This window comes from Ixodes scapularis, unplaced genomic scaffold (assembly GCF_016920785.2).
Source record: "Ixodes scapularis isolate PalLabHiFi unplaced genomic scaffold, ASM1692078v2 PGA_scaffold5__190_contigs__length_132052651, whole genome shotgun sequence".
Taxonomy (NCBI): Eukaryota; Metazoa; Arthropoda; class Arachnida; order Ixodida; family Ixodidae; genus Ixodes; species Ixodes scapularis.
The window spans coordinates 127910143-127924726 of NW_024609880.1; the positions used below are offsets into that span (position 1 = coordinate 127910143).

The 14584-nt window shown below is 43.5% G+C and overlaps 1 protein-coding gene across 3 annotated transcripts in view; it reads left to right on the plus strand.

The window, feature by feature from the left end:
• The window catches only part of LOC120846815 (peripheral plasma membrane protein CASK), a 463921-nt gene that overhangs the window by 442172 nt on the left and 7165 nt on the right, over nucleotides 1-14584 (plus strand). For all 3 annotated transcript variants that reach the window (XM_042293965.1, XM_042293966.1, XM_042293967.1), the window contains 6 exons: nucleotides 3550-3648; nucleotides 4722-4860; nucleotides 5082-5231; nucleotides 7429-7509; nucleotides 11337-11539; nucleotides 12526-12606. In XM_042293965.1, the coding sequence (XP_042149899.1) occupies nucleotides 3550-3648; nucleotides 4722-4860; nucleotides 5082-5231; nucleotides 7429-7509; nucleotides 11337-11539; nucleotides 12526-12606 (753 nt within the window). The remainder of the gene's footprint in view (nucleotides 1-3549; nucleotides 3649-4721; nucleotides 4861-5081; nucleotides 5232-7428; nucleotides 7510-11336; nucleotides 11540-12525; nucleotides 12607-14584) is intronic.

The following is a 14584-nucleotide window of genomic DNA, read 5'->3' on the forward strand; positions in this document are numbered from 1 at the left end:
TTATATTCCGTTCCACAGAACTATGACTGTAAGTGCGTGCTCTTCGCTCTGATAGGAAAATTTATGTTTTGTTTATGTAGTAAATTCTTCGAAACTTTCTTACTTTTTATGGGTTGATAAAAGTGAAAAGGATTGCACTAAATTCCTCCAAGTAGACAGCTTTGGCTACCCTTTCCGGAGTTTGCAGTGGAGTGTAGCATACTGTGCATTGAACTCTGCTCATGTCTTGACGGAAACACTTTTTAAAACATACATAGTACAGGGTTTGTAGTGGGGTTCTGGTGAGCGTCTGTGTTGAGTATTAATGTTGTTAAGAAGTGACAACATGCATACAACCACACGCATAGTTATTTCGCTGAGCTGTTCAACATACAATATACTTCAATATACTTATGCGCAGGTTTAGCTTGTTTATACCGGAGGATGATTTAGCATACAAAAACCTATTATACCAATGACATGCTGGGATCTTGCAGGGGTACAAATATAGTTCAAGCTTTTTTTTGGAGGAGGGACATCCACGCGAGAAAACTATATGACCTGTCAAGAAAGATTGTAAAAAGATACGAGAAAAGACTCCTCGCAGTATTTGTATCAGTAACTAATTTGTTAAGAGGCTATTCTTTTGCCACTTTATGTACTTACCTGCGGCAAAGGACACAAAAATCGCCGAACTGTAGGTTGTCCTCAAATTGTTACGTGCTTGCATACACCCACGGGTTTGTGTTTAGTGCAATAAAGAAAAATACCTCTACACAAACCGACATGTTCAATTCCTATCCATGGTTTTCTTCCCTTACTTTAAAGTCCTCCACTCAAGGGCAGTCTGTACATTCTTTGTCAATGTTTTTCGTGCTGGCGTGAACTGGCGTCTAGGCTTGCTTCCTGCAACACGCCACCATCGTATGGTTTGTTTCAGGAGAGGTTAGTCTAGATTCTATCCAGACTCTAGGCTCTAGAATCTGGTTGAGCTACCTTGTTCCGTCGCCGGCTGAAGCCGTCGTGCCGTCATGAAGCTGCAAGTGCCCGGATGATTGTGAAGCTCTCTAACTGCTCTGCCAGAAGGTCTGCAAGCCGAAGCTTATGTCTTGCGAACTCTGATGCTTCCATGTCACTCGTGACGACCGTCTCGCGGAACTTTGACCTATCCTTCCCGGTTCCTTGTTCCTCGAGATACCTTTGTTAAAGGACACTTTTGGTGCTTGTGTGGGAGGAACGGGAAGCCTGGTTCACAATGGAATACCAGCTCTGGTGTTTCTCGATGCATTTGATGTTGGCTCGGAAATGTATCGTAGCTGTCAGTGTTAGTTTTTTTGAGAACTATGCTTTCGTGTAGCATAGACGAAGAAAGAGGATAGGTCTGTGACCTTTGTGCTGACTCGATCGCAGAAAACTAGTCTTTCTGTCAGAAGGGGTGGAAGAGTGAGAAAATATCTAGTAAAGTGTTGATCAGGGATTTCTTGTTAGTTTCTGTTGACTTTTGTACTTGACAGCCCAATTAATAATTTGTGTGTGCAATTTAAGATTTTGTCGGTTATATTCCAGCATGTTGTGCCTCAGGAAAGCGTTATCTGAATCTCAACGTCTTCTGAATGGTTAAATTCATTGAGAAATTCGTTTCAGTTCAAATTATTTGTATACTGTATTATATTTTTGCAGCAGCTTAGTTCTGGACACGTACAGTCTTTTTAAAAAGTTTAGAGCCCACTGCGCGCGTGGCCGGAGCGAGCCCGCTCTGGCCACATGCGCAGTGGGCTCTAAACTTTTGAAAAACACTGCACTTGCCTCTGGTGTTCAGCTTCAAAAGAGCATGTCGTAATGTGGACACTCCGTTTCGTGCTGTTAAGAGTAGTGTAGTACAGCATTGTTTACAGAAAGTGAGAGTTATGCCATGCCAATCTTATTCTTGCTACAAATGATCTTGTGTACAAAGGGTCTTTTGTGCATTGTGTCCACTTACCTGATTACAGCAAGCATTTGTAAGTGCAGGGCCCAAATATATAGAGACTTTGTGTAGTCGTGAATTTGAAGATGCACTTTTCTTACTGAGTGGGAATGTGCACTACCTACATATCTTCCTCCATTGTTGTCAAAGTCTTGCTTGGGAAGCTATACAGCTTCTTTTTTGACGTCCAGACATATTCTGTGTATATACTACATTATACTGCTGTGCTAGTCTTTGAGAGCATTCGAGTTGAAAGTTTCGAGGCAGTTTCAGCGTCCGTGAACTGGTGATTGCGACGATTTCTGTAACTGACAACCTATTTTTGTATAGCTGTGTGTCTGATATTTGTTTGTATAGAGGATCATCTGTTTTAGTAGAATGTATGTGAATACACAAAAAAATAAACAACAGTTCTGTTTGAAAGCCACATGCTGAAGAGTTATGTTTCTTACTGCTCGCTCGCTTTCTCGGTTTTCCACCTCTATCTGGTTTTGTCTTTCCTGCAAGCTGTCCATCTGACCTGTATCTTCATGTCTTGACTTTGGGTAGTTGTGGGAGCTATGCGTCACGACACTGGAAAAGCTGGCAAACAGGTTATAATAGTTTGTATTTTTTTATAGTTCTCACCTTTCTTTACCGTTTCTAAGGCAAATACTGCTTCATTTTACATGGCACGACTGCAACCGAACTTGATGATTGTATTATCAACAAAGAAAAAAAAGACGGGTTTTTGTTTTGTCACTAAAGGTGTGGCATTTCTATTGTCGGAGTCAAGACATCTTGCATCAGCCATCATTGTTCCATGTCACAGTACAAATACACCGGGGGACACCTTGTTTCAAGTATTCTATTCCCGTAATTGAACTTTTTTATTTTTTTTGACATGCCCTTTTTTTGGTAATTTTGGAACTTGGTCTCGTTTCTATTTCTTGCATGTGCATGTTATCTAGGATATGCATTTACACGGTTCTGGTGGCTGCACCCCTGTTTATTTCTTCACTCAATTATTTTTGTATAATTTGTTCAGAAAATATTGCTCTTCTCAGAAATTCAATATAGCCCTCCAAACCAGTTCATTTTTTTTTTTTTCCTTTTTTCCATTGAAGTTAATATAGGGAGCAGTTATTATTTACCAACTAAGCATATCATCATCCTTACTGAGTCATGTCCTGTTTTTCAGGAGCTATAAGTATAGATCAGCATCTGAAAGATTTGCAAACAAGATTTTGGGTCCTAAAAAGGGAAGCTACAGTAACCCAAGAGAACCGGATGTCAGAGGTTAAAACACTCGCAGGGCCATAGGCGTGCAAGTTATTTTTTGTTACATATACTTTCACAAGCCCCTGCCTGTTATAATCACGTGCCACAGTCAATTATGTCTCCAGTGTGCCCTTACACTTCTTTATTATTCCTCGCTCAGTGCAGCTGCTCCCATTAGAAGAGATAGATTCTGGTCTGTAGAGGCCAAGCTTCATATTAGTGTTGTGAGAACTTTGCTTCTATCGAGTTTGTAGAATATGTAATAGTACATAGTTTTGAATCGAGTTGACAGGCACCGGTGTGTGGAAGACCTCCAACCTAACGCCTGTGTTGTCTCTCCCCAGATATATGTTCGTGCTCAATTCGACTACAATCCGTTGGATGATGACCTCATTCCATGCGCACAAGCGGGCATTGCATTCCAGATAGGAGACATTTTACAGGTTTTTTCTTTTCTTACTTTCTCGTTCTTGTGCCTAATGTTAATACTCTCCTCCAATGCTCCATTGTAGTAGCTTAAACTCTGGTAGTTGCATACATGTTGCCCTCAGATATGTAGCCTTAAAGCTATTTCATATCCCTAAGAACAGAGGTTTTTATGTTCTTGAAGAATGGGACTGATAACATACCCTGACGACCAGAAAGTATGTCGCAGAACAATTGCTCGTTATCTATCATTGGCCTTGAGAAGAACTGTGCCTCTCTGGCTCAGTAGTCTGAGAGGTTTTAACAAGATGCGATATAGTACTTTTGTTCTCTTTTAAATTTTACTCTTGATCCAGCCATGCTTACCAGGAATAACTGGGACCATTGAATTTCTAAAGGTGTCCGTTGCAACAATGTGACCATAAATATTCTAGAGCAGAACTAATCCCACATGCCAGTAAAGGACCTCGAAATGTCTCACTAAATTCCAAAGTTTGAACCTCAAAAGATCCAGAATATCGCCATGATTGACCGCTGGGATGGGACCCAGTTCTCAAGACAATTGAGAAGGAAGCTTTACAAAATGCAAATGTTCGGGTGCAGGGCTTGTTTCTATGACCTTCTCCTCTTGCAACATTTGGTATTTCTTGCGGTGCCTAGAAAATATCTCCGAGTGGTGCACTTAGCAGCGAATTTCTGCCATGCACCAAGAATAGCCAATCTAATGCATTTCCGTGCATGGAAAGAGAGCAGCTTAAATCACGCGGGTCGAGTCAGTCGCAATTCTTGCGAAGGTTCGTAAAAGTTGCAGCGTAACAGAGACACGGACACGAGCACTGCTGATGTTGCGACATGCAGTCTCGCTGCTACTGGAGTTTGTATCATCTGCAAGGCAATCAACAACCCGGTCTGCTGTCCCGTGGAAGGTGCAGGGGTATCCCACCGAACGTAGCAGCAGTTCCGATAATGGCCACCGTGCTGTTTGCACGCGGATAAAGGCAGCAGTCGGAGATGCATTCCAGGCAGAATCTTGACACATGGCCTGGCATCCTGGAGAAGTGGCGGACTGGCACTCGCGGCTGTCTTTCAGGTGATCAGCAAGGACGACCACAACTGGTGGCAGGCCAAGAAGGAGACGGCGGACGGCACGGCGGGCCTCATCCCGTCGCCAGAGCTCCAGGAGTGGCGCTCGGCGTGCATCGCCATGGAGCACTCCAAGAACGACCAGGGTAATCTCCCCAGCAAGCTCAAAACCCATTTTGTTTGTGCTCTGAACTCCCAGAAACGCATTTCCGAGTTGGCAGTTCGAGGATTATTCGTCTTATCGAGATCACTGAGCTGCACCTGGCATGCTACCAGACACGAGCCCATGCTCATTTGCCTCCCGCTTTTCGCATTCGCAAAGTGTTTCGCAGCACGTCGTGCCAACCCTCTGTGCCTCCCCTTGCAGTGAATTGCTCAATCTTCGGGAGGAAGAAAAAACACTTCAAGGACAAGTACCTAGCGAAGCACAACTCGATGTTCGACCAGCTCGATGTTGTCACTTATGAGGAGGTGGTCAAGCTGCCTTCCTTCCACAGAAAAACTCTGGTGCTTCTCGGTGAGCCCCCACGTTTTCATGTCCTTTTTTTCTTGGTCTTTCTAGGCCCCGTCTCATCTTTGGACACACAAAAGGTCCTTTAGTTGTGTCAAGCACAATGGGTGCGTTGAAATCCATGAGTTCACATGTACTTTTCAGACTCCATAAAGCTAGCCGTCTTGAAAAACCTCCGAGGAAACCCCTTGTGGAGTTTTGCAACGAAGCAATTTTCCAGGCTTGCACGACCCGTTGGCTGCACTATGTAACTCACAATACTATTCCTTCCGGTTGCCCACTTGCACAATGCGTGTTACAAACGATAAATGCAAAACGGGTTCCTTAGCATTATTGTATTCAGATTCATAGATGCTGCATGGGAGAACTTCAAAGGAAATTTTTATTCATTTTTGTAAGAGGTATAAATCTATGAAGTAACCTTTTATTATTTACAGTTTTTTCCAGTTTTGTATTTATTTAGCCCTTTGTACAACAGAGCTTAAAATACCAGAAGCCAGATTCACAAAGAGCTTCTTAGGCTACGACAACTTAGCTAAGAAGTTTGTAAGTTAAGAACATTGTAAGAATAGGATAAATTGGTAAGCGATGTGCTCGTGCAGAGAAACTAGAACTTCCGGTGTCCCGCAAACTCCCAATCCCCATAAGATTGGGCTGTTTCTATGGCAACAGTGTCTTCAGCAACACGAACAACCAATCGGAGAGCTCACCACGGTTCAATTCAAAGCACGTGGATTTTTAATTACAAACACAGGCGGCCTTTCCGCCAACGCTTGTCTGGGGATAGTGTCCGTGTAGTGAAATGTCGGTGCTACCACGATTTAAACGGGCCCAAATGTCGAGGCCGGGATAACCGCCTTTGTCAACTGCTACGAACTCAATCGCTACAAAGTCAACACAACTGTCTTCGGTGCTAAAAGAAGACGGCCCACGCCGCTCGTTTGCAAAGTGGCGTAGGCGCAGATAGAAACAAATTGCCACTGCATTTTTTGCGGCCTCGGAGATGCAGGAGCGAGACGACGTCCAAGGAGATATGTTTGAACTACGAGAGTGTCAGCAAGAGCCACTTAAAGACCTGTTCACACTCGGAGCGGACACGCGTATTTGATCGAAGCGCTGGATTCGTGCTGTTGGACCGCATCATGGCAAAAGCTTAGGGGTGACATGACACTCGGCAAAGGAAGGTTGGACCGGCATCGCGTAGCTCCCATGAACCGTTCTAGCTCGACAGTAGTAGCATCGTGTTGGAATAAAAATGGAATGCTAATAACAAAGTGTACTACCATATGTTGCAAAGGTAATCCATATGGTGTTTACTTGAGCTCTATATCACACAAAACGATGAGGTAGAATCGATGAGAGTCCCTTTTTGACGATAACATTCGTCCCCGCCGCCTCGGAAAACGAGGTCAGCGCTCAAACTATTTGTATGGGAAGGGTTCACCAGGGTCGCGCGGGCACATTTTATTGAGCAAGCCAGCCGGTCTTGGGCAGACGGTCTTGGCCAGGGGCCGTTGGAGCAGGTCGGAGTGCCTTGCTGGGCCTATATCCTGCCGAGCTCACTTGGTCGGTGGGATTGTTGCTGTTCAAGCTTTTTACGGACGTCTGCCAATCCAGAGTTCACGTCCGTCATGGTCAATTTCAAGTATTTTCTTTTTTCTTGCTGCTTGAAGTCGGGACGAACGAGAAGGGAATGTTGAAAAATAAATGTTTGTAGGTCATCATGGCCAAGTAATTGAGCAACGCTGTCGGCCATGTTGATTTAATCGTAAAAAAGTGTGTAAGACAGCTCCGGAGCTGTCGTAGGATTCCATCGTAACCTGCACAAAACTTACAATAATTTTGTTTCGAGAATACGAATTTGTTCTTACGTTTTGTCATATGCATATTTTTGGCGTAAGATTGTTTCGTGAATCTGGCCTCTTAAAAAGTCAACAATGGTTATGCTGATTGTACTTCACTCTAGTTGTGACACATTTATTGGCCATGTGGTTGGGCTTTTCCTGTAACGTTGGAAATTTTTTCATGTTACTTTGTATACTTTAACATCTTCAATCCTTTTTTTAAGTACCAGCCTCTAGGATCAGAACTCCTATTTTGCTGTTGTTGCGTTCTTGTGATGTTTACTGACTGTTTATATCAGTTGACTCGGGTGGCAACGATATGTGTATTGCTCAACTGCTTTGCTTCCCGTCTCTTCCAGGAGCTCACGGCGTTGGGCGGAGGCACATCAAAAACACACTCATCAGCAGCTACCCAAACAAATATGCATATCCTATTCCACGTGAGTTTGGCTATCCTCTACTCTGAGCTCTGCCACATATTCAATTATTTCTTTCTACAGCTGAGGGCCTGGCTTTAACAGCAAAGGACTCTACTCTTTAAAGTAGAAAATACAAAACATGCAGTTCCGAAACTGTGTTTTTGTAGATTTACGAGAAGTGCGTCCGGGAAGTTTTCCTTTTTCTGTTTTTTTCGCGATTAGCCTTCCACGGAATTTATTTTGTTGTGGAAGCCATATCTCTACTTGTACACAACCAGCGCTCATTATTTTTTGTTTTCTAGTGGTTTTACGAGTGAGGAATCCAATAGGGAACATATATATATTAAATATGACAGTGGTACATTTGTTTTGAATGCCAATAATATTTTTTTCCAAAAATTAATTTCATAATTTACGCTTCGAAGTGTCACGAAACGTTACAAATCACCCTAGAGCTGCAAGCTGCAAGGGCAGGAAAAATCAACTTTTGTTACCAGATCGGCAAAGTTTCGTTGCAAAGAGTCGAGTGCACACGTGATCTTGGTGTGTACATAGACCCTTCCTTGTTATTACTATGCATGTTAATAACCTTATAAATGACTCTCCGTAAGCTGGGTGTCATCCCTAGAATAATACATAAGTTCTCCGCGACGACATGTATTTTTCGATTGTACCTCTCAATAACCAGGTCCAAGTTGGAGTTTCCCTCTGTTGTTTGGAATTGTACAGTGGTATCTCGTTAATTCAAACCCTCTTACTGTAAAATACCGGGCAAGCACCCACTCAAAATTTTGAGATAATCATAAAAAAATAGGGGATGGGCACTTGTCCAGTCATCAATTCTACATATAAATGTACTGTGCATATTTTCTCAGATCTTACAAATTTGGGTATGGGTGCTTAATGTGGTATGGGCGGATGCATGGTATTCTCGGTTAGTTCAAACTCGTGGGTAATTCAAACTAGTGTGCAGGTCCCGTCTAATGTGGTTTTAGGAAGGAAACTCCCAAAAATTCAAACTTTGCATTATTTAAACAAAGTTTTGGTCCCCCTCGGGTTCAAATTAGCGAGATTCTACTGTATTAGTTTTACAAGTCAAGAGATAATAGAAAATGTTCAGAAGCGTTAATTTCAAATTTTCTATGATTATTGGTCGTACTATTTACTATTCTTATGTGAGACTCTTAAAACAATGCCATTGCCCTACTTTGAGTTCTAGGCGATGTGCGCAACATCTAGTTTTCCTTTATAAATGTATTTATGGATTAATTGATTGTACTCATCTCATATCAGCTATTAATATTCATGTTCCGAGTCGATTTTTGTGGATTTCTCCGACTCTCTATGCTAATGAGATCATCCCAACCAGTCCCATGACCCATATTCAACACTTGTATGATACCCTCGGTGTAGCAGATATTTGTTTTTAATCCAACTTTCGTGGCATTTGCAACTAACCTATGATCAGCCTGTTGTGCTTCATTATCAAGGCATCAAGCTGTTTATGAGCACAGAAAATAAACAAATGAATGAATGAATTTGCTATATACCTCATTGAGTTTGATTGGCTTTGTAGTTTACAGAGATCTGTTTGTTCTTACATTTGGGGTTGGGAATATGTCTTCAGCTGCCGTGCCCCTAAACCCTGCATGTGAAACAATCAGTATCGGCATGACGTGGCGGCTTCTGTGACCTCTTTTGTTGCCAAGGGACCACTTTAGATGCATGGGTGGGATAGGACGCTAAACACACCTGTTGGAAATGCATTGCAGGTGTCTTTTGAAAACTGCAAATCGAGGGGTGGGACCTGCACCAATTGCTCCACTTTTATACATCCACAATTTTCCGCGCCTGGCAGTGCCAAAAGCGTGAAATCTACCAAAATTGCACCATGCTGCGCCAAAGATCAAGGTGGATCTAGCTTAAGTGAAAAGTGAAAGTTCCGTCGACAACCTTGGCTATTCCACTGCCGCCCAATTCCTTGGTTCGGCCATAGCTGTCCATTAATTTGTCCATCCAATGGACTTGATATATAAATCCTTACACCTTAACCTTTGTACCGTTGCATCATATATTATGTATGCTATGTCATTATGCATTGTATGATGCAATGTACAATGTTGCATCATATAATGCATCGTATGATGCGACGTTGCATCATATGATGTATGATGCAACGTAGCATGTAGCTCAATGTTCTTGAGCTATGCCCCTTCATTTTTAAAAGGGGGGGTGCAACGGTTTCCGGACTTGGGTCAAAAATTTGTGAAAGTTGCCCTCTGACACTTCTGAAGTAAAGAACAGAAAACCGATTTCGCCTGTGTGTTCTAGTTGTTGCGTAAAAAAAGATAAATATTGGCATTTCTGGCACCCCTCAGCTCACTCCCGGTCTTCAGGGTCACACCTGGTCCCCCTCCTAGTGACGTAATTTGGGGTGCCATGTAGGTTCCCGTGTGCTCTCTCGGAGGATGCTTCCTCTCCCTCTCTCTGCTGACATTAGCGGGCGTTATGCTGCAGCTTAGAGCCGAGTGAGGTCACGTAATCTTCTCGCGGTACTGGCTGCCACTTGCGGCTGCAGGTGGGGGAAAAAGCTCAACTTTTGCATTTGCGATTATGCAGCGCAATCGCGACGTTTTTAGATGAAAAAGATGTATTCTCTAGCCTCTGGGACACGATAAACAACGTAAAAATGACGAGATGCCAATTCTTTTAATCTTAAAATCGTTGCACCCCTTTAATCATAATTTTTTCCTGAAACAAATAACCTTTACGCACACAATTTCAAATATTTTGCAGTAGAGTTCTATTCAGTACTTGCCAACATTTGCTCTACAAACCTAATTTGCTTGAACTGAAACTCATGATACAACTGCTTAAGATGCCTTCCTAAAATTATGTTGTAGTTACCGTATTTACTCGCATAATGAACACACTTTCTTTTTTTACTCGGGGTAAAATTTTTGCATTTACACACTTTGTGCAGATGTCATTTTCGGTGCCAATATGACATGGCAGGGTACTGTGGCATATCTCCACTGACGGAGGCCCACCCATGGCTGGTCGTGGGCACGCCACAGTAATGATGCTCTATAAACTGCAAACCTTTTTTAGGGCGTTTCTGGCATGCCTTTTGCCGAAGAAAAAAGCACCCTACGAAGCTCATTCAGCACGGAGGGCAATGCGACCGTTCTATGGCCTACCCACTTTCACTCACTGTCCGAAAGCGGACCACAGACGACGCGTGTTAGTTGACATCATTGCATCCGATAGGCAAAGAATGTCCGGGGCTAGACAATTCCTCTACCCAAGCTTCGTCAAGTGTGCGAGCCGCTCGGTTTCGCGGTTGATCACTTCCGCAACTGCACACTTGCGGCCGCTTGCAGCCATTACGAGAGCGGCTTGGCTTGGCTTGACTTGTCCTGACTGCTTGGCGGCAAAAAAAAATTGACTTGGTGGCTAGCTAAATGGGAGGCAATTCGAGACTTGTGGAGCCGAAAATGCAAAGTGCATTCATTACGCGAGAGCAAAGAAAAAGTCAAAATATTGGTACCTGTTTTGTGGGGAGCGTTCATTATGCGAGTGGTGTTCGATCATTACGCAAGTATATCCAGTACTGCTAAGGTGCTCCAAAGTAGTGACTTTTTGTCGCGAGTGCTCCAAAATGCAGTTCTTTCTGCTCCTAATGTGCTCTAAGGTGAAGTTTTTCTACTCCTAAGCTGCTCCAAAATGTAAATTTTTCTGCTCCGAAAATTGCTCCAAAACCAGTTTGGTCTGTCCCACCCCTGCAAGCTGTATAGTGAACCAGAGTGGCAAATTCCTAAGTGGCTCTTTGAACCGACGGCGCGCAGACACCACGAGGCTGCCGCGAAAGGGGGAGGAGAACGGGAGGAACTACTTCTTCGTGTCGCACGAGGAGATGATGGCAGACATTGAGTCGCACGAGTACCTGGAGTACGGCACCCACGAGGAGGCCATGTACGGCACCAAGCTGGACACGATACGCAAGATCCACGCCGACGGCAAGATCGCCATCTTGGACGTGGAGCCCCAGGTGGGACCCTCCCTCCTGCTGTCTCTGGACTCCTCAAACATCGAGTTGGTGCCGAGAGTTCACGGAATGCGCTGATTGGGCAAAAAGTGTGGCGTCATCGTCGGGAGAGTTCAGAGAGTTGAAAGAGAAAAAAAAAAAAGAAAAAGCATGTACGATGTTTTGTTAATACTTTTGTAAGCCATAAGCGCTTTTCGTGTTGCGCGTTTCAGTTGTGCAACAGCTCCAACTAGCAACATCCATAGCATTGCCTGAGGAATATAAAAGTATGATAAATATAATTGCCTAATCCTCAGCAGTACCACAGTTCTAAGTAAAACCAAAAAACACCATTGGTTGAATATTTTTGCCCCGATTAAAACCAAATTCACGTTGTCTAAGGGTGTACAGAGAGAGCATCATTTGTTTTATCACTTTTTACGACAGTTTTTTCTTAGAAATGCATGGCGACAAATTTGCCTAAAAAATAAATAAACTGGTTATTTTTTACTTGCGTTTTGGCTATTTTTGTCAATCGCCCAGTGGCAACACTGGTTCTGAGAAGGAAAAGAAATTACAGATCTTTTTGGCATATTATTTTTTTCATAAATTGCATTTTATTCTAGTGTCAATCATTGTTTTTAGCCTCATCACAAGTCGTCTAACCGAAATGTACCGGTGTTTAAAAAAGAAGTGAACACCGAAAAACAATTGCTGATTTTTCTTATGGATAAACACCAGTAAGTACACATCCAAATGATAATGAATATATAAAAGTTTAGTCAGTAGTTATGGAACACTAGAAAAATTGCACCCCTGTATGAGTGACACAAGAAATTCTATATTCTAAAGAAGAATTAACTTGCCACTTTATAATCATCCATGCAACCAACTTATTTGTTTTTGTCTTCAACAGACTGGGCACTTAGAAAATTAAACTTGCCTTTTGTTTTCCATTACAAGCTCCGTGATGACGCCTAACTGATGCATCATTTTTACTTCCATCTCAGGCACTCAAGATCCTCCGAACGGCTGAGTATTCCCCGTATGTCGTCTTCATTGCGGCCCCTTCAATAACTACTATGCACGACGTGAGTGGAATCTTCCATTTGGAAATCGTAGCGTCAGTGAGGCTCCCACTAGAGATGTCGCAAACCTGCGGAGGTTCGAATTCGATCAGGTTTGATTTTTTTTAAACTTTTATCTCAAAATTAGACTGAAGTTTGACTTCTTTGCACATGTGCATGGGCGTCCGCAGAGGGGTGCAAGGTGGGGCAGTTGCCCCTTCCCCCTGGGAATTTCGAGGGGGGTGCAAGAGGGAGGGTGGTAGCTGCACCCACACCTGTTAAAGGGTACTTGGGCAGTTCTTTTAGCTACTCAAACCAACACATTTTCAGAATACCGTGGATTTACTGTTCCCATCATGCGATTTAGTATCTGGAAATTGAAAATGGCTATTGAAAAAAAAGCAAATTTAAACGGGAAAAAAAGAAAGTGCCATGGAAGTTTTGATTACGTCGCGAGACCGGCGAAACTTACTTTCGATGCGTTGCGCCTTTTTTCTGCGGCACTGCACTTCCGTAAAAATTCCCAGGTGTTCTCGACGGAAAGTTTTACGGCTTATAGAGGATTTTAAAGACCTTCTTCGGCAAATGATGACGAACGAGTAGAAAAGGTGTCTTCAGCACGCTGCCACCAGCCTCTGCAGTGCCCCAAAAACGCGGTTTTTCGACATGCAAGATGGCCGTCCGGTGGCTTCACTCGCGGGAGAGGAAAGCGCGATTTAGCATTTGTCATAGAGATCAGTGGTTTGTATCTTCAAATCCAGGTCGCAGCCGTGAAAGCAGGTACAGAGTAACGTAAAAATGTGCTAAAAATAGCCAACATCGGCAACATTTCCCAGCAAGGGGGGGGGGGGGGGGGGCTGTATAAGTGTGTACCCCCCTGGAAAAAGTTCTGCGGACGCCCATGCACATGTGAGAAAACTGAAAACTAATGACATATACTGGCAGAGGAGATATGCAACAGTATTTGTTGAGCATACCGTTTCGTCGTTTTGCATTGGATAACTAACTCAAGCAGTAAAAGTTTATATGTTTGCCCAAATACAGTGATGTCGAGTTTGTTTTCCCAAAACATGTTTCCCAGTGGTCAGATTTAGAAGAATGAAATAAAATTACTGAAGGCGAAAAGCTGTCACCTTTCTTCCATTAGGTTTCATTCTGGCATGTCCGCGTCCACGACATTCTAGCGGCCTCAGGTTCCTATCCATAAGTACTTTATGGAGCTTCTCTGTCAGATGATGAGCTCTCATCCTCCGAACTTAATTCCAGAAAAGCATTGGAAGTCTGAATCGGAAGAGCCAGTGCTCCCATTGGCACTATCCCCAGAGTGGCTCTTATGCGAAGTGAGCATTACGTGCGCGAAGCAGGAAATTTAAAAACTATAAAAAAAAACAGCAAAGGGAAGTGAAGATGTTCTTTCTTGGAGATTGCGCCGGGACCCGACGACGGAGGCAGCTGATGGTCGCTGACGGAATAGTAAACCAGACAGGACTCCGCGGATAGAAAAAAAAAAGAACACGTCTATTTACAAGCGAAGCTCATTTTCGAATGTCCCAAAAAGGTTACCGCACGTGCTGTCTTTGTCTTCTTCTCTTCTCAAAGCCTCCCCTGCCCCAGCTCGCACGAGCGTCGCCAGTTCACCCACACACAGGGGCGCACGTGCAAACGCCAACACGCAATGGAAAGAAAAAGAAGCTCGGTCCTGTTCCCGCGTCCACCCACGGTGATGGCGGGGCCGATTCTCACACCTCCCGACTAAGTATATTTTTTAGACCCGAAATGTCAAAAATAATATATAACAACTAAACTCAAACGCGTACGCATATCAGACACACCTTACACAGAGTTTGTGACTCGACCCGCAAGAATCCAAACTATAAGAGAAATTTCCCCCAATATGCAAATCATATGCTAGTAAAGTGATTCTTACTGTGCCCGCCAAGGCTCCAAAGCAGCGACAAATCTCGCGCCGAGACTAGCGCAGCATCTAGCCTCCTAGCCTAGG